At 44.0% G+C, this 20,582-nt stretch overlaps 2 protein-coding genes across 3 annotated transcripts; one reads left to right on the top strand and one right to left on the bottom strand.

Annotated features, from left to right (window-relative positions):
* Positions 1-321: 321 nt before the first annotated feature.
* trim8b (tripartite motif containing 8b) lies at positions 322-10,936 on the top strand. Its single transcript, XM_084567404.1, has 5 exons — positions 322-3,127; positions 7,821-7,916; positions 8,036-8,301; positions 8,416-8,531; positions 8,632-10,936. The coding sequence occupies exons 1-5, from the start codon at positions 2,522-2,524 to the stop codon at positions 9,330-9,332; spliced, it is 1,785 nt and encodes a 594-aa protein (XP_084423530.1). The 5' UTR covers positions 322-2,521; the 3' UTR covers positions 9,333-10,936.
* Positions 10,937-17,540: 6,604 nt separating this feature from the next.
* arl3b (ADP ribosylation factor like GTPase 3b) lies at positions 17,541-20,470 on the bottom strand. 2 transcript variants are annotated; one of them, XM_084567974.1, is made up of 6 exons: positions 20,434-20,470; positions 19,800-19,943; positions 19,581-19,697; positions 19,440-19,490; positions 18,686-18,871; positions 17,541-18,583 (listed from the first exon to the last, which is right to left on the bottom strand). In XM_084567974.1, the coding sequence occupies exons 1-6, from the start codon at positions 20,434-20,436 to the stop codon at positions 18,536-18,538; spliced, it is 549 nt and encodes a 182-aa protein (XP_084424100.1). In that variant the 5' UTR covers positions 20,437-20,470; the 3' UTR covers positions 17,541-18,535. The 2 variants fall into 2 exon arrangements, with proteins under 2 accessions (XP_084424100.1, XP_084424099.1); XM_084567973.1 differs by having other exon boundaries at positions 17,541-18,871.
* Between the last annotated feature and the right edge of the window lie 112 nt (positions 20,471-20,582).

The raw sequence follows: 20,582 nt of genomic DNA, 5'->3' as shown, positions 1-20,582 counted from the left end.
TCTTGAAGTTCGTTAGCTAGGTAGTTATATCTATATAGCTAGCTAGCTACATATTTTGCACTGAAACTATATATCTATATCTAAATCTATGCTACAATCGATCTATTTAGTCGGCCAGGTCTAGCTATCCAGCTAACTATTTAGCTAGCTATGTTTTGCACTGAATCTCTTACTATAATTAGATATATAGCATTTAGCTAGCTACATATTTTGCACTGAAACTATATATCTATATCTAAATATGCTACAATCGATCTATTTAGTCAGCTAGGTCCAACTATCTAGCTAACTATTCAGCTAGCTATGTTTTGCACTGATTGTCTATTGCTATAATTAGCTAGCCAGATATATAGCATTTAGCTAGCTACGTTTTTTTTATTTTTTTTGCGCCGTAACAGTATTATTTTGAAAACCGGGGCCGGAAGTCGTTTGTAACGCCGTCCTTCTTGACTGTGGTGTAGTCCAGCTCGCCTGCATTCCTCCTGTCTCTAAAGCCTGGCCGATAGAGACAGAGAAAGAAAGGGGGGAGAAAACACACATTATTATTCACAACCGTGTTGGATTTTTATGAACCACGGAGTCGAGCCACACCGGGACACACCAGGCCACGAAAAATACCCTCGTCCCGGCTGCTCTCTCGGACCTACGATACCGAAAAAAAGGCGTGTTTTTCTTTTTGTAAAGACGGGACTTTGCGTTGATGTGTCTGTGTAGGTCAGCTATCGAAGAGCAAGCTTTGGCGAAACAGCATTTCCACGGCGGATATCTACCTTTTTCTTTTCCCCTTTTTGTTTTTTTTTTTTAAAAAAAATTGAGGATTTGCAAGATGGCTGATGACAGCTAGCCCTAACAAGGACAGAAAACGCGACGTCCCCTTTAAGACCAGGAGGGTATATTTTGTATTTTATACCAGTTAAAAAATATTTTTTAAAAAAATGGCTGCTTTTAAAAAATAATGAGCGCAGCTTATAGAGGCAGCGAAGGTCGTTGTGGTGAAAAAAAAGGAGTTTATCTGTAGCTGAGCTATGGTAGAAAATGGTGAGGTGACGTCTGAGGTAATTTATTTAATCGAGATAAGGAAGTAGATAAATATGCTGTTGGCTAAAGGCTGAGGAGATGAACACGGTGGAGACCAAAGTTTAAATAAAAATTTTTTTTAAAAAAAACAAAGAGGCCGCAGTTTATACTAATAATAAATAATAATAATCTTGAAGTGAGGGGATATTTGATAGATGAGGGGGGAAAGCAAACGACTCTGCAACAGCAGCCAACATTCCTGCGGATCCTAAACCCCCTTCTTTGTTTTGTGCGCAGGAGCTGGACTCGACTATTAAAACGATTAACTATGCAGTAAACAGCCTGGAAATGATGGCCCGGGTATTATTTTCAGTTTTAATGAGATTATAAGGTATTTGTTGTCGACAGAAAAGTGGCGAAGGAGGAGAGGAAGAGAGGGGGTTAAAAAAAAAAAAAAAAAAAAAAAGAGAAACGCCGAGGCCTTGTGTACAGATATGCGAGCTGGTGCCACATAGCAGGCGTTATTCTTCAAATAGAAACGTCGCTTTTAAACGTGAAGGTACCTGCGTTGTTTCATCATGACCAGTAAAACTGCATTTCTCGACTGCTGGCTGGCTAAACCGTCTCTGGCTTTATGTATAATTAAATTGCTGGTGGTGGTGCTGGTGGTGGGTAGTTATTTATGATTCAGCGGACAAAAGCACTGCGCTGTGATTATTGAGCGAATCAAGCGTCCTTGGGCTCCTTATATAAAAAACAGATCCAGGTTTTAATAAGAGGAGGAGAAGAAGAAGCAGAAAGATCTGCGTTTGTGTGTTTGTGTTTGTGAGGAGTAATCAGGGTGTGGACTCCCAGCAGTCCTTTCTCATGCCTTTCATGCTTCGTTTGTTGGTCTGAATTGGTCAATCATAATCCGACGTTTAAGTGAAGGCAGCTCTCAAGGTAAGGGGGCCTGGGCAGGCAGGCAGGCAGGCAGGCAGCAGAGAGGGATCAAGTGTCTTTTTTTTATTTTTTTTTTCCTGTGCTGCACAGAGATTGATTCACCTCATGGTCACATTGGTAGATATTTAATTCTCTGTGCCTTGTTTGCGTTTACCTGTAGCAGACAGGCTGCTTTTTTGTTTTTTTTGCTTCCTGCAGGCCTATAAACACACACAGAAACCGTGGAGGAGGCAGGCAGGCAGGCCCGGTGTGCGATTTAGAGGAAAGGAAAGCACCGTTTACTGTAATCTGCATAACGTCAGCCCCTGGTGTATGAGGTGAAGTCACCAAGGTGTTGTCATCCTCGCCCTATAGCGTTCTCTGGTCAGTTTTTCTGGAATTTGCCTTCATGCTGCAGTTATAAGCAATACTCGTCATCCGTCAGGGAGACTCGTTTGGTCGACGCACGCGGGACGCCGTTTTTATCTTTTTCCCCGAGGCTCTTTTTGAGAGTGTCAGGTGTCCTGTGAGAGACGCACCGAGGCCTAGAGGTCTGGAAGAAGTCGGGGGGGACAGTTAGTGTATGCCGGCCTGCACCATGATGGCCTCTGACATGGCTGAGACGTGGAGGAACTGTTTCGAAGAGGAGCTCATCTGCCCCATATGCCTGCACGTGTTCTCAGATCCCATCCAGCTGCCCTGCAAGCACAACTTCTGCCGGGGCTGCATCAGCGAGGCCTGGGCCAAAGACTCCTCGCTGGCTCGCTGCCCTGAGTGCAATCATGCTTACACGCAGAAGCCCAGCCTGGAGAAGAACCACAAACTGTCCAACATAGTGGAGAAGTACAACGCCCTGAGCGTGGAGAAGGCCACCACGCCGGCGCTGCAGTGCATCCTGTGCCGCCGAGGCCCGCCGCTGCCCGCAGTGAAGGTCTGCCTGCGCTGCAACGCCCCGTGCTGTCAGTCCCACGTCCAAACACACCTGCAGCAGCCGTGCTCGGCCCTGGGGCACCTGTTGGTGGAGGCGGAGGCGGTGAAGGCCTGGACCTGCCCGCAGCACGACGAGTACAGGCTGTATCACTGCGAGGCCGAGCAGACAGCGGTGTGTCAGTACTGCTGCTTCGCCCGATGCCACCCCAGCCACGGCCATGCGGTCAGTGACGTGGAGCTGCGACGCAACGACATAAGAGTAAGAAGCCAACGGAAACACACACACTCATCTGTTCACCTCTTATCTGTGCTCAGCTCACACTCTCATATGACACAAACAAAAAATACGGTGAGAGTTCAGTCCTCTTGCATGTGAAACATCAGTCGAATAATTGATTAGTCTGAGCATAAATAGCAAAAATCAACTGGTTCCAGATATGTAATGTGAATGTTTTCTGTTTTTCTTGGTTTGCGCAAACACAACATGACGTTCGGAGGCGTCATGTTGTGTTTGGGGAAGACGCAGCAAACTGTTTTTTTTACTTTTTGCTGACATTTAATAAGAGTGAACCATTAATGAAGAAAGTAATCATTAGCTACAGCCTTAATTGCAATTCAATGGGGATCAATACGTGTCGGCTAACTGCATTTTATAACAGCATCACACAAACCAGAGGGCGTTTTTCATCCAGTTTGTAGCCCTTGAGCAAACACCAGCAGAACAAAGGACGTATTTTAAAGACCTAAAGTGGAGGTTTTTGGGTACGAAGCTGCCGTGATCTGTAGATCCAAAATCTATAGAAAATCCCGATGAAAACCAGAATCTCCCTCTTTAAAAACGGTTTTATTTTGAGTCTATCTTGCATATTTTTCAGTTGTGATCCATTCCAGCCTCCGTTCTCATCTGTTGGAATGACAAACAATGCAGTCGAGGGTGGAACAATGAGGGGCCCTCAGAGGGCCTTATCTCCCCAGCACAGGTGCATCCGAGCTCAGGGATCGCCAGTTGTGAAGGAGGGGGGCTGGAGTGGAGTGAAGGGGAAGGGGGATTAAAGTGATTCGTCACTTGATTTTTTTTTTTTTTTTTTTTTTTGCGGTCTACTTGGGGTTCTTTATTAACCTCTTCTCTTCCTGGGGTTATGGAGCTCGCCGTCGCTGGTTCGAGAAGAGGTCGGCGTACTGGTTTTCCTCCCCCTGTCTTTCTTTCTTTTTAAGGGGCGTATGACAGGGCAATTCAGTCAGAGGAAGAACCACAAAGCACTTACTGACTCATATAGTTCACCCAACACCCCTGTTTTAGTGTCAGCCGTGTCATGGTAGGGTGTATTTCCTGTCGGCAATGCTATGACTCAGCTTTATGTATAGTTAATCAGTCACCTGGGGCACACGAACGGCCGTCAGGTGGGAGTGGGCTGAATTAAAAAGCCGCAACACCAAAATCGGTCACATTCCCAGCTTTCACTGAGAGCGGCGTTTATTATTTGACGGAATAAATAAGATGTAGATCAGCGTTCAGTAGCGTGAACATACACGTCCCTTACATTTGGAGATAAAAAGATATGCGTCGAGCGTCAGACGGACTCATTACAGATGTTTATTATCGGCACGAATGCAGAAGAGAAACACCAAAGATATGTTTGACGTCATTCAGAAGCGGTATCACTGGTTACATGGTTACGGTCTGAGCAATACTTCCTCCGTAGATCAATAAATGAACACGTTCTCCGACTAACCTCCCCAAACTACATGAATAATCAGTTTACGAATCACACGCAGCGAAGAAAAACATCAGTCTTTCACGTTTGGCCACTTTCTACTAAAAAAACAGAGTCAAATGATGATAAATTAATTTTCCCTCAATTAATAAATCTTGTAGCTGTTCCGCCTGTGATCAAAAGTGTTACCTTGTTTTGTTATATTCTCAAATATAGATTGTTTTCAGCCCTTAAAATATCCATTTATAAAGCTACAGTCACAAGTTACCTTAAACCTTTTGTTGTCAACTAAAACACACTCGATTAATGGCACAAAAGATATTAATAATTCAGTTACTAGATTTTAGAAGTGGGTTTTTATTGTTAGTTATGTCCTCATTTTATCTAGAAGAACTTCACAGTTTACTGAAGCTCAGGGCGATGACGGATTGACTCATTGATTAGCATTTTCCCGCTCACGGTGACATTATAATAATATATGTGTTTTGTAGCAGAGGTCGCCCACCACTCCTAAAATGCGTTCACTAGACCTGGACACATATATTGGACTCCATTAGCTCATTGCTAATATATCATATGTGATAATGTGTCAATGACATTGCAGCAGAAGAAAGAAATGCCAAAAGGGGATTTAAATAATTTAAAAAACGGCGTCCTTTAATACGTCGTAAAATACTCAACGTACATCTCAGTCGCGTTAAAAATAAAAAGTAACCATCCATTCAGAAACGTGATAACCTCATTTTATTCAGTAAACCGAGCCGAGCCCGTCGTAGCTGTATAATTTAATCACCAGCTAAGATGTGTCTCAGCTGGGCCGCTTACCAATGTGCTCAAATGTGGTTTTAAGGCATGCAGTGTGGACCCCCTCGTGCCCTCCACACATACCCACCACCCTACAATCTACACCCCCCCCCCCCAAATCCTTCACCTCCGTCAGCCTCCCAAACCAAATTCACCTCCCTCACACCATCCACCCGCCACCTCTGGCGACGGCCGACCTTCCCTCTGGCCCTTCTCTGGTGGCACTGATGGAAAAGATGTTGTTTTGAAATGACAGCTAAAGAGCACCCTCCCGTCTTTGCACTCTCCCTGCCTCTACCCCCCCCCCCCCAAAAGGTATCCCATGCATTTAGTCCTCCCCTCCTGTGAAGCCCTGGCTCCTTCGACCCTGTTTCCCCCCCCTCTGGATTCTGCTTGGAGCCTAACTCAATCAGTCAGCACAACCAGGTCACCGTCCTGGATCTAACCATGCCAACTGTGTGTGTGTGTGTGTGTGTGTGTGTGTGTGTGTGTGTGTGTGTGTGTGTGTGAGAGAAATATCTAGGGCAGTGATTCCCAACCATGTGCTGCTGAGGCCTAGGAGTATGCAGGTTTTCATTCCTGTCGAGCTTCACAGCAGCTGATCACTAATGATAATATCAGTTGCTGTTGGACGTCTAGATATGGTGATGATGGTTTGTGAACAAGCATTCAGCCTGAGAATGACAACTGATCATTGACTTTTGTAAAGGTAATTTGGTTCACCGGTAATAGCTGTTGGATGGTTGGTTCAGACATTCATGGTCCCCAGAAGATAAATCCTTAAGGTGGATTGTCATGTAGTTTGGTAGCCCAGCGTAGCCCAATGGTAAAACACCATAGGGGTGAGGGGAAAACAAGTAATGGATGCAATTGGATAGTCCTCAAACCAATGGCGCCCAGATGATCTTGATGATTGCGTCGCCGTTACTCTTCTGTCCATCACAGAAACAGGGACAAATACAGAGAGACGCTGGCAACTGCCGAAAACGATGCGTTTATAAGCCGTCGAAGCCGTTTTCCAATAGTACTCGCCATTGCTATATGTTACTATTTATGATTTACACTGTGTTGTGTGCAATAAATAAATGGCAGCAGCCTGCGGCAAAGCAGACAAATAAAAAACTGGTTCAAAACGTGTCGAACGTGTATGCAAGTAGTGACTAGTTGGCGTTAATGGATGCATTTCTGGACAGACTCTAACCAAGGATCCAGTTGTTGTAGAGAGAATTATAAAATCTCGAATCTCCTCTTAAGTCGTAACTTTAATTGAACATGCGGCCTGTGCAAAGGAAGTCGCTCAGCATCTACGTTAATGACGGTTTGTTGTCAGATCTATCCAGTAGTTTTATCTAGAGCTGCCGTTATTGTTTAATCGGCGAGTCGGAATGTATTTTGCAAATTTCATAGCTGTGTTTAGCATTTTGTTTTCCAGCAGTATCGATTCTGAAATGCAAGGTTTCGCTTTAGAGTAGTGTCGGTCGGTCCAACAATATTTTATTGACAAGCATTTTAATTAATTAATCAGAAATGAAGCCTGAACTCAGCTTTAATTTTGCAGCTAACACAACACGCTGCTTGGTCAAACGTTACGCCTGTGTAGCGTAACTGCTGTACCATTGTTTTTGTTAGCATATTAGCATGAGGCAGCATCACAGAGCTGCTAGCGTGGCTGTAAACATTATTTTTCTCTCTGCTCCATCTTATCAGGGTGCTTCTGTGTCATTAAGTGTTGCGCGAGGATTATACACATTTCACATTAAATATTTATAACACGAAGGATTACCAAATCTGTGTCAATGACATTCCTGCTCAATCAAAGGATTGTTGATCTCATATGGAGCTTTTTTATTACGCTTTTCTCCCCCACCACCCTCCTCCTCCTCCTCCTCCTCCTCTTCCTCCTCCCACCTTCATTTTGGCCACAAGCTGAGCCGGATGAACATCTCAGTGCTGTAGCCCGAGCTTTCGCCCGCTGTTGTTCACATGCCATCATCGTCCCAGAAATAACAAGTGCTGTTGCCAAAACATTGCCATAGCTGACAGAGCTGTCTCTACTGCTTTGTCTTTAAAAAAAAAAATAAAAAGAAAAGAGCAGCACAGGTTAAAGGAGAGGAGGTTCACTGAAGGGAGAGCTGTTTCTGCTTTCGTATGCCCATTTATCTATCTCTGCTCGCTGCCTCCCCCCCCCCCCCCCTCCTCCCAACATTAGTCCTAGCTCACTAATGCAAACACAAAATAGCTGTTGGTTGCTATGACAGCATCCCCCTCCATGCCTCCTCCCCCGCAGGGTTTGTGTGTTGGATGGAGACTAAATTAGCCGGCTCCCGGATTCTAATATCTCAGGCATGGGGAGGGGATGCTAGCGGCGGCTAACTGAGGTCACAGCTTCCCAAAGGCTAAAACCTTCTTTCTTTTCTGTGTCCCCCCTCGCAGCAAAACCTGTTAAGGCAGCAGGAGCGCGTGGAGGAACGAGTGCAGGAGATCGAAGAGCAGCTTTGCAAACTGGACTCTGACAAGTGTGTGGTCGAGGTATGTGTTTTGCACCTTTCTCTGTGGGCAGCCGCACACACACACACGCGGTTATATAATGCATGGAAAAGCCCCTTGTGTGGATTAATGTTTGCGTGTCCGTGTTTGTTTCTCTACAGGACAGGGTGTGTGAGCTGAAGGAGGAGGTGCGCCTGCAGTACCAGCGGATGCACCAGCTCCTGGAGGAGGATCTCGGCCGGACGCTGGAGGCCCTGGATCGGGCTCAGGCTCGCTTCTGCCAGGAGAACGCCGCGCAGGTTTTGGTTCTGGGAGAGCAGCGCCACGAGGCCCAGAAGCTGCTGAGCTCCATCCACACGGCCTTCAGCAAGGCAGAGGAACTGAGCTTCATGAAAAACACCAAGCCGGTTAAAATCCTCACAGACAGGTGAGAGGACGCTTTGTTGTTAATTTTTTTCTGCCTCTGGGTTTTTTTTATTATGCAGGTGAGGTTTTCAAAGCGGACGTCTAATCTTGACTTTTTCATGTCTCTTGGCTGCAGGTCTCAGGCATGTGTGGGCAGCAGCCTCCCTCCTTATAAAGTTGGGAATCTAAACTCTAAACTATTCCTTTCTGAGATATCAAAAAGAGAGAAGAGCTTGAAAAGAACGCTTGAAGGTAAGAACTGAAATCAGTAGGGTTTAACATGCAGGGCACGCCTGTTATAGATGTGTTTTTATTTTAATTAACCACTAACACCCCTTCTTTCTCCTCTCAGCTCCCCTCACTCCTCCCTCGACCTTCCTGCAGTCTGTCCCTGCGTACCCCAGCGGTCAGAGCTCTGGCTCTGGAGCAGAGAAACGGAAACATTCCACTGCCTTCCCAGAGGGAAACGGGAACGCTGGAAAAAACGCCGCCCCGGGTTTCAAAGACTCGTCCTCCTCTTCCTCGTCTTCTTCCTCGTCGTTAGCCAAACAGCCCTACCTAGGCTCCGGCTCCGCCTCTGGAGAAGGCCAGTCCACCAATCAGCAGCCCCTCGGCCCCTGTGGCCCGCCTCACATCAGCGAGGGCGGCGGGACGGGAAGCGGGAGCGGGTCGCTGACCAACCACCATTCGGGCTCCGTGTTCGGCTCCTCGCACTTTCCTCCCGGGGGCAGCGGCTCGTCGCACTCCTCCCAGCAGGCCGTGCTGCCTCAGTACGGCGGCCGCAAGATCCTGGTGTGTACGATGGATAACTGCTACTGCTCCGGCGTGCCCTCGGTGTCGGGCCACCGCAGCCATCCCCCGTACCCGCGCTCTGGCTCCTTTCCCTGGGTCAGCGCCCAAGACTACCCCCCTCCTCCCGGCCTGGCTACTGGAGGTCCATCCATGCAGGGCTTGGCAGTGAGGGACTGGATAGACGCCTCACAGACGCACAGACACGCAGATTTCTATGGGCTGTATGGGCAGCCATCGACAAAGCACTACGTCACCAGTTAACATAGACACCCACAAACGCACACACTTGGATATAGAGACAGGCATCCAAATAGCACACCTTTACTGTCGTATTAACCGGAAACAACTCAATGCTATACTATACACACATTAAAATAAATGTTTATATCCACACACACACACACACACACACGCGCACACACATCTAGAACATGTACACACATTCGGGGGCAGGGTTGATCTCTTTGTTTTTATTTTTCTTCCTTTATTTTTGGTCAGTGTTTCATGTAGTGTATTATACGTAAAAGGCATACTGCTGCTCACTCTGGCACAACTCGGCATTTCTCACGCAAACCAGAAAGAGGAGCGGGTGACTGGGATGCATCTTTTTATTTATAGAGTAGGAGACGGATTGATAGAAAACAAACTCTTATTAGAAAAACCTTCTCCGAGGCTTCCCGCCGAGGAAATGAGTTAATACCGTGCAGTGTTGAGCTTTCCAGTTTCAGCTCATGTTTCTCTGATATAATCACCCCTCCAGTTATACTGAGGTCGATTGCCTTATGTTATTAGAATCATAATTTTCTCCACATAGCCGAGTTTGTTTGATAGATCCTTTTTAAAGAGGGGGCCGAGTCCCCTTTCGTGTCGTTAATTTCTATCGCCATGGCACTTCTTCCTTTCTTTGCTGAGTTCAGGGATGGATCGTACAGCTTGAACACAAAAACGCTCTTCCATGGAACACCCACAATGCACTTGTGGACGCCTTGCTATGCCTGGACTACAGATGCCGACCCACAGAGGGACAATAGAGCTGCAGGGTCTGAAGGGCCATTGAACCCTCTGCGTTGTTTTGTTTTTTTTCTTTCTTTTTTTTTTTTTATTTGGCCCTTACTCCTAGCACTCCCTTCCTGCTGAAGGACAAAAAAGAAAAGATCTTGTTCTTACAAAGACTGTGTCCATTTAGTGACGAGTTTGTGTTATTTGGTACATCTACAGGTTTGTCTAAAGAGACTCCTTGATTGTAGAGAAAGAGGCGAGACGGGACAGACCAAACAAACAGATCAAGCATCTGGACGATCTGATGATGCTGTAATTGTACTTCCTGCAGGGCAAAGATGTCACTTCCTCTCAATAAGCACACAAGCTCTTGGCTTCCTGTTTGCAGCTGAAAGCATGCAAGGAAGAGTTTGTTTTTTTTTCGTTTTTTTTTTTTTTAAAAAGCACTCAAAACCAGAACAATGGAGGAATAAAAACCGAATTAAAAAGTGAGTGTCTGAAAGAAACGACAGGCGGGAGGAACTTTTTTTCATGAACTTTTTCTAAAAGACTGAAATAGCGAGATGTAAGCAATGGTTCGTCATCCTAAAAAGGAGCTGTGACTGCAGCCGACGTAAAGAGGAGAAAAAAAACAACAAAAAAAAACAACATGAAAGTATCTTTTTTTGTAAATATTTTGTGAAATGGAAAAATTACAGACGTGATTTGGAGGAAGGTTCCAAATAAACGAACAAATTTAAACTGGTCTCTGCTGTCAGCTCTGTATCTCCCATCATGCCATGTCTGTTCTGATTTCCTATATTTTTGTTACTGGAAATAAATCCCATAAAATGCCCCAAACAAAAAGCGTGTTAATAGTTAAATACTGATCATTTGTTCCTACTGAAGATGTAAATCGCCACAAAGCGGTCTAGTGTGTCTTTTTTCTGATTTTTAATGTCGGATTAATGCACATAAAGTGTGCTAGCGGCCATTTACAGTGAAAGAAGAGCGGCTGATGTTACCTGCTGTCAGTGCATGCCTTGCTTAAGGGTTTTTAATTGTTTGCAGTCTCTGCCTTTGGTCCAGACTGAAATATTTCAACAACTTTAGCTCCATATTTTTTTAACAGACATCCGTTTCTCCATCAGGATGAGTTGCAGATCACATAACATTAATGCGCTGCTTTCATTTATGGTCAAATACCTACACATTCATCAGCCTCATCTAGACCTTGTATTTATTAGCAATCGTTAGCATGCTAACACACAAAATTATAGTGAATAAGAAATGACACCAGACCGTACGACTGACTAGCTGTCCAGGGTGTACCATAACTAGACTGAGGGAAGTGTTGTATTTAGACACTATTGGATGTTACTTGGTCATGTTTAAAAGGGTTTACATGAGTTTTAAGTTTTCAGCTTTTGTTGGGGGTACATATTTGTTTCTAGTTTCTTCCCACTGCTGTAAGAGTTTCAGACGGTTAAAACCTCTGTTACATCTAACTTCAAACGTGGATACCTCACATTTGTTATTTTTTCTGTGAATGCAATAATCACTACCTCCCATAATTTCACTATAAACCCTACCTAGCCAAATATAAATATATAAAAATCCTCCTGTTATAGATATTTTATGGGATTTATTCATAATAAACTTCCTGTTGCATTCGTCAGATGTCTGTGAACACAGAACCATTTGTTTTGGTTTTTCCAGTTCACACAGTCATCTACTTACTCTTCATGTGACCTTAAAAAAAGAAAAAAGACAACATCCTCCCACGAACGTCACAGAATCTCTTCTTAAATGTGCAAATAATCAGCCTGGCTCCAAATTTATATATGGATCTGTTATGCTATGTATTAATTTTGAAAGATATATTTATAGAGGGCAAATTTAAACCAAACTATAAATGTTTCTGTGTCCTCTCGGTACAAACGGGCCTCATGAGTCTGTGGGGGTGGAGGCCTGCAGAGAGAAAACAGGATGGAGAAAGAACGAGTCTTGAGATGACTAGTCAATCAGAAACAACGTGTGTGTGCATGTGTGTGTTTCCCTCGGCCTGGTTAAGCTGTTGCATTACCGCTTTCCCCCGACCCAGCACTTTGAGCCTCAATCCCATTCATAGCAGGGATGATCCACGTGTGTGTGTGAGGAACAAGAAGCCACAGAGTGGATATAAGGTACAGGGCTGCGGATGAATCTTTATTATATATATATTATTCACTTTCTAGCCAACATAGGAGGGCTGATATCATTCCAGTTAGCTTAGCTTAGCTTGAGGAGTAGAAACGGAGGGAGACGGCTAGCCTTGCTAAGTCTACTTAAGAAATATTAAAAGCTAGAGTGATTAGACATTAGCTTACCTTAGCACTAGGACTGTAAACGGCTAGCCTGCTCTCACTAATTAACATTATTTATTAATCCAACCAACAACCAAAGTCTCAAAACAACCCTGGCTCTTCATACTTCATGGGGGGGCTGTAATGAGTTACGTGCTGGACTGTTTCTTGGCTCGGACCAGTTGCCAGGCAACCCCTGGACACTTCCTGGTTACTGATGTAGAAAAAGCAAACCACAAAAAACATGAAGAGGTGACACTGTCGGCTGGTTTTGTTGCTTTGTACGCAGCTAGCCTTAGCCATTTCCCCTTGCTTGGACTTGTGCTAAGCTAGCCAGTTTTCTTTATATACCCCAGTTGTTATACACATTAAATAAATGTGACATAATGTTAACTTCAGGCAGAGCATGCTAGCTGTTTCTTCTTGAGCAGCTTTGTACTAAGCTAAACCAACCATTAGCTTGTTTTTGTTTTTTTATAATAAACCACACATTTTTATACGCCAGTTTAACGTGTTCATTAGTTAGCTTTGGACACAGTTAAGCTAAGAATTAAGCTAGTTTCCCTTACTTGATTTTGTGCTAAGCTAACCAGATGCTAACATTTATTTTTGTTTACATCAAATAAGCGAGATATAACATGTTCCCTTCGGCCTTTTGCTATTGCTAAGTTAGCTGTTTCCCCTTACGTAAATGTGTGATAAGCTAACCAGTTACTTGTGGTAGCTTCACCTAAACAACCCTCTTTTTTAGCTTTTATGCTCAGTTTATCTAGAGAGCTAGCTTAGCAGTTTACCTTTGTTAAGGCTTAGAGCTAAGCTAAGTCGACGGATTACTGGCAGTAGCTTTATTTTTAGCAAACGTGAAGTCTTCTTAACCAACTCTTGACTACTATATTAAAAAATAAATAAATAAATAAAATCCTTTAAACTTCCAGGTGGGAAAATATATTTGCCAGATGGTTTTTTATTAACCCAAAGTGGAAATTTGAACTCCCATCTGCTGAAGAAGATTGTGTGAAGCACCTGAAAGCAACTAAAAGGTGAAGCTTTTAGTTGCTTGTAAATTCATCCACATTCCAGTTTGGGTTTCTGAATGCCATTTCTGTTGCTCTAACAACGGTCAGTGGTTAACGTACACGTAAAAACAAACATTTTAATCATAATGCTTCTTGCTCCGCCCTCGTCCTCCTCCCACCTCTTTCCCCTCTCGAGCTGAGGCAGAGGTCTGATGTGCTGCCTTTTTCTTTTTTTTTCTCACGTCAGCAAACCTCAGCAGAGACACAGGCAGCCAAGAGCTGTGGGGTCGGAGGTGCAGCATAAATTACTGCTCTGCCTTTCTGTCCCTGACACACACATACACACACACACTCGCTAACAAACACTCCTCCCTTTCTCTCCTGATGCACACATTTTTCTCACACTTGTGCACACAGCTGCCGAACAGCTGCTTGATCCACGAGGATAGAAAGCTGCAGTGATCCGGTCGCCTACGTCTCTGATATGACACACACACATAGTCTGGCTCCTTAAAATTACCCCACTCACACACTCGCACACACACACTGACGCACTTTGAGGAGAAACTTTTATTCACTGATAAAACAACCACAGAACTTTTTGTTCTCTCATTTACAGGTTTCAACAGACACATAAAAGGCAGACGAGACGCTAAAAAGACGACCATAAAACCGACTCTTTGATACTAAAGGTCGCCACACGATTTATTTCTTTACTTATACTCAAAGCTATAACCATTTATAGGAACAGTGTGACGTTTTTGGAAACACATGTATGTATTATTGATGCTCCTATGTTTGAAGTGTAAACATAGTGTTTAGCTTAGCTTAAAGACTGAACACAAAGCAGGGCATGGCTCTGCTCAAAGTTATTAAAATTTGCTTCTAACTCCCACTAATTAACACATTATAACTAAAGTTTTGCAAGGATAACATTTTAAAACAACCTTTTAGCATTTTATTTGGCAAACTGCCTATTAGCTCAGTTGTGAGGCAACCAACTGAAAGTCCAGGAAGTAGCATTTCACTACAGAAATGTTCATGAACCTAAGAGCAAAATTTAAACTCCAGTTTTTGTAAGGAAAACAACATGCTATAGTGAGCTTTACCTATTTTGATAGCCACCACAAACATATCGTTAAGCTTAGCTTAGCTTCGCAATGTCTAAAGACAGGTGATAACAGCTAGGCTAGCTCAGTTTAAAGTTAATAGCTTTTTTTTTTTATGAATAAAAACTCATGTTTGAAACAGTTTGGCAATTTATTAGTGACAACTACCCTCATTTAAGAAAGATCAAATTCTAAAATTTAAGCTATGTTAGCGAGCTTTTGCTGTGTTGTTAGGAGTTATGAAGCTGTAGGTAGAAGAAATTACCACAAACAACTTGCTAGCTTAGCTTAGCACAAAGACTTTTTGGCATTCTGTTAGTGACAACTATCCTCCTCAAATTGTCAATTTTTAAATGTGAATAGCATCGTTGTCAGGAGTTATAAACTTATAAATAAAGTTACCACAAACAGCCAGTTAGCTTAGCTTAGCATTATGACTAGAAACGGGTGGAAACAGCTAGCTTAGCTATGTCTAAAGTTTGAACATTTTAATTAATTAATGTATAAAAACTGAGGTTAAAAACATCAGCCATTTTATGGAAGATCAAATAGGCAAACTATGAGTTTTAAATGATTAGCCATGAGCAACTGGTTAGCTTAGCGTTAAGACAGGATATGGGGCAGCGACTAGCATGGCTCAGTCTTAACCAGCACCTTTAAATCTCATTCACTTTCATGTTTCTTTCTAGTTTGTTGTGTCAGATACAACATAGCTGTATCTTCATAAAGTGTTGTATTGTCATGTTTAGACTTTTGTCTTTGTACGAATTTATGAGCCAAATGTTAATTGTAAGACCAGGATAGTTTTTTCCCTGTGTTTTCAGTCTTCATGCTAAGCTAAGCTAAGCTAAGCATCTCATGGCAGATTTCAGCAATAGTGGTATCAATCTTCTCGCCTGCACATGAAATTAAATAATCACATTTTCCCCAGCAGTTTCTGTGAACACCTTCATGTTTCTAAATGTGACTGTCATAGAGTCTCATAATTTCCACAGTGCGTTGTCAGAGCTGAACGTAACAGGGAGTTAAGGGCCAGAAATGAGGAACAACACTTGTACATTCAGTCTGTGTGAGAGGAGGCTGAACAATGAGAATCTTTGTGAGATGAGAAGAAGAGGCTGTTTGCGAGCCTCCGAGGCCTTTTGAATCAGTCGCATACAGTGTTACGCAGTAAGTAAAACACATAGTACACTGTTCCTACAGCAGGAGCACACTGTTGGCCATGTAACACCTCCAAATGCCTTCTTCTGGGCAATTATTTATGATCTGAATGTGGCTCAGTGTTCGGTAATAAGCCTGTATGTGATGCACACACGCTGCTTCAGAAGCTTTAAAATGAAATTACCCAGGGTGGAAAGTAATCCGTTATAAATGGTGCAAAATACAGAGATAATTTAACAGAAATTGGACAAGCAGAGAACTTAATTATAGTAGGCGAGTAAATGTCCATGACCACATTCCATCTCTGGGTGGAGGAGGAAGACGTACAGATGTTTTCAACCCTCACAGCTCTCTAACATAACATGTGAAACTGCAGCTCTGTGCGGGGTGGATGAGGCTCCTGTTTATTTGCAGACATATATACCTACGTATACATGAGGCACTCACCCCTGCAGGTGGATACAGCACCACCTGCCTGAGACTTGTCAGAACAAACAGAATTTCAGATCTCAGATCCCCGGCACTCTGTAACTCACACAGTATATGACACTTTGTGCTGCAGAATTTTGTAACACAGGAAGTTATTGATCTTTTCCAGACGGCGCTGGAGTAAACCAGTACTGGGAGACAGGAATAACACAGGGCTGTATTTTCAATTGCGAAATGCACAGCGATTTGACATTTAGTCAAAGTTTTCAGATCAGCAGGTCCAAGCCTCTTCTCCTTTTCTTCTGTAGTTGTGTGAAGAGGCAAACCTGCACAGTTTATTGAGCTATAAAGCTAATTACAGATCTGTAATTAACCAGCAGTGCTTTATTTTATTTATTTATTTATTTTGGCTAGAGACACATTTATGCTTTATAGGTTTTAATTGTTCCTGGGGTATGGTTTGCTATTCAGACGATGCAATATTCACTGAGTTCTTTAATTTGGAGAGAAATTAGTTGACATGATGCACACTGATCGGCCATAACGTTAAGACCAACTGACCACTAGTAAAGTGAATGACACTAGTTATCTCCTTATCATGTCTACACTGTGTCCTCAAAGTTGAAGCCAGAAAAACAGGCAAGAGGAAAGATTTAAGGCGGCTTTGACGAGGACCAGTTTTGGGACAGTTTCTCCAAAACTGCAGCTCTTGTGGGGTGTACCCAGTCTTCAAATGGTCAGCACCTATCAAAGGTGGTCCAAGGAAGGAAAATAGGTAAAAGCTAGCCTGTCTACTTCAAATAGTTGAAAATGTTGACTCTGATAGAAAGGTGTCGGAAGAAGATGTTTGTTTTGTTTGGAGATGTGTAGCTGCAGACCAGTCGGGGTGTCCATGTTGACTCCCGTCCACTGATGAAAGCACCTACAACGTAAACGAAGAAGGTGGTCTGGTCTTATGATTCATGTTTTCCTTTACTACACATGGGTGGCCGAGTGTTTGTGCGATGCTCATCCGGGGGAATACAAGGCACCAGGATGCTAGGAACGCCACCTTGCTGTTGCTATGGGGAACAATCTTCAGGAGGTCAACACAAATACCAGGGCCCAGGTTTCCCAGAAGAACATTTCATCGTAATAAGGGCAGTCAGTGTTATTCACTTCAGTTGTTGGTGGCTTTAAAGTTGTGGCTGATCTGTGCACTTCCACAGTAGCATCATACAGCTAGACCAGTGTGTTAATTTCTCTCTAATCCACCCTCTGACTGCTGTCTCCCACAGAGGCTTGGCTGCTGTCATGAACAGCCGACTACGCCTGTTTGTCTGTTTGTGTGCTAAGAGCCTGAAAAACATTTGTATTTGAATGTAAGTATGTGCGAGCTCTAAGAAACTTCCAACACTTTTTTTTTTTTTTTTGTCCTTTTTTATTCACATAGAGTATCTTCAATTCTGGACAGATTACATTCAAGAATATCAAAAGGAAATGCCGAAAGACTCAATTCCCCTCTCTAACCCAAGGAGCGCACAGAAATGCATCGGGACGTACAGTACATATACCTCTGTTAAAAATCTGCCAGCATATATTAGATATGCAAATATTATAGACTACAAAGTACAGCTGGGTAACAGATACTCTATAACATGTGCATAACTTAACACATGAACACAGGGCCGACCTATTTACAGTTGATCCAGAAATGTAGTTCCTTTTAACCTTTCAATTTCAGTTTTTTTTATACATATTAACATGTACAGTATTAATCTTTAAGCGGGGAGAGCTGGTACCGATTCTCCTTGAAATCACGCACACCACACGAGCTGTTGTTTGAAAGCACTCTACGCTCTACATCACCATAAATAAGTCAGTTACAAAAATATACCTCACTTCAAACAGAGCCATAGCAGGAAAAGCGCTTACAGCCGTCGTGGAATGATAAAAATAAAAAAGGAGGAGATGGAGGAAAAGACGGGAGGTGGGAGCGGAGCAGGAGGAGGGGGGTCTGGTTTCCAGGACAGCGTGCGAAAGAGATTAAAGAGGATGTTGGAATTCCAGTGAAAGAAGTTTTAATGGGAATGTTTGAGGTCGTGACAGGCTGCGGATGGCGGCTGCGACTGGCTGGGACGGTGAGTGGAGAGGGGGTCGATTTCCTGGCGCGGGTTCCCTTTGAAGGCAAACGCCCCTCCTCTTTGCGGGGGCCGACACAGGAAGATGTGTCGAGATTAGTAGACATCGGTGACACGGGAGTGCAGGGGTTAAAAACTCCAAGTCCACGTTGGATTAGTAGTGTGTGTACATTCACAGGTACAGTATATTCCATCGTACTAAGGCTCAGGAGGGTGTGATGTGTGTCAGTGTATGTGTGTGTGTGTGTGTGTGTACTGCTGCTGCTGCGGCTGCTCCTCCTGAGTAGTAGAAGACTAGAAGCGAAGCTATTTTTTCTTGGAGTTGACGCTCTTGCAGACCCAGTTCATTCCCTCCTGAGGTGGAGTTAAAAGAAAAAAAAAGCAGCACGGTAAGAAGGAGGGAACAAAGGCGCATACAAAAAGGAGACGAAGGAGAAGCTCGGCCCGTCCGCTCACCTGAATCCCCTCGCCGGTGAGGGCGGAGCAGGACTGGATCTGCCACATGCGATCCCGGATGGTGTGCAGATTGAGGCCCTCGGCGATCTCGGAAGCCGGGGCGGCCGTCAGCAGGTCCTGCTTGTTTGCAAAGATCAGCACAGGGACGCCGCTCAGCTTCTCTTCGTCCAGCAGCTCAGCCAGCTCCTGCAACGAACAACACACACATGCACTCCGGTGATCCATGTTAATAAAAAAAACAGAGTTCAGACTTGAAACTTGGATGTAGTGATTGCTAAATAAACCTGACTCCTGCCACCTGACTTGATTTAACTCAAGCTTGAAAGCAAAAACAGTCTTTTATTTTTAATGTGCTTTGAAAAAACAATCAACATTGACGTAAATTCCATTTTCAGGAACTTTCCCCATGAACTAGGAACCTGATGTGGCATGTTAGAGTCGGTTCATCACTGGGAGCAGACTCTAAATTAATCTCTAGGAACATTATTTTACATCCCCCCCCAAAAACAAATCCCTACTGGGGATGTAGTACTTTGCAGAAGTACTGGAACGTATTTGCAAATCACTAAGTAAATCACAATTAACAGCAAAACATTCAAATGTCATCTATTTCTTTTAAAGGCTCATTTATTTAGACCTGAGGCTCGGACTGGAATAACTAGTGGACCGTCAGAAGATTAATCTGTAATAATAAATCGTGTCATTTTAAAATGTTCAACAAAAAATAAAATGTACAGTTTCATATTATACATACCTGCCCCGTTTCCTCAAACCTCTTTCTGTCTGCGCTGTCAATGACATAAATCTGAAACAAAACGTCGTCTCTGTCAACACGTGTATAAAGCTTCATCTTTAGGATCTTTGCTGCCGTGTTGGTGCGTCTAGCTCTACTCACCAGCACATCAGTGTTTTCAAAGTAGTTTCTCCAGTATGGCCTAATCTTCCTCTGGCCTCCAATGTCCCAAACGTTCAGTTTAAATCCCTGAGACTGGACGCTCTTAATGTTGAATCCCTGAAGGAAGCGCAAAACATCAAGCTGGTGCAATCCCTGGGCCCAAAGTTTGAAGCATCTTCCCTTTAATAACAGGTGGTGTGTGTGTGTGTGTCGTTTTACCTGTGTGGGGGTGATGTGGCTGATGTCCTCAGACGCCAGCTGTTTGAGCAGGGTGGTCTTCCCTCCGTTGTCCAGACCCAGCAGCAGTATCCTAACCTCCTGGTCTGGTGTGCTCTTTAGCTTACGCAGAATAGACAGCAATCCCTGCAACAAGCAGTGAAAACATCAGTGTGGGTGATGCCATGCCAGGGGGAGCACTGCTGCAGCTAACCACCACATCTCCCCCTTCCATGTAGCCGGGCTCCCCACCAACAGGCCGTACAAGTGCATCCCTAGTCTTCATCTTGATGATGAGCAAACCCTCTCCTAACGGTACCGGCACATGAAGGCGTTTCCCGCGAGTAGCCGGTCGCATCATCTTATCCGTTTACTGCCGTTGTGGCTAGTTGTTGCCATGCAGGGCTCGTTAACACAACAGGAGCTAAACATAGCTAACGTGCTAAGCTAATCTCCCCTGATAACTGAACGAAGCAACAAGGCAGCTTTAGCAGCTCAGCGTTTCCCTCGTCAGCGGGATTTAAGGAATTGGTGATGAATAAATAAAAGCGTGCGCCGATAAATGCGATTTTTTTTTCCACCCACAAAGCCCCGATGTTTGCGTTAACGGCTAATTATTGCGATAAATTAAACTCACCATCTTGTTGCCTTCTCTCCTGGAGACGCCGCCGAGGGTTACTAAGGGGGGTGACGTCAGACGCAGAGTTACGCACAAAAAACTCTGCCTCGTGATGCGTTCACGTAAGACCAGCAGAATAGAAAGAACGACGAACAACACCCTTGAGA

This window comes from Chelon labrosus (assembly GCF_963514085.1).
Source record: "Chelon labrosus genome assembly, chromosome: 19".
NCBI classification, from domain to species: Eukaryota; Metazoa; Chordata; class Actinopteri; order Mugiliformes; family Mugilidae; genus Chelon; species Chelon labrosus.
This window is presented reverse-complemented; position numbering and strand designations above follow the sequence as displayed.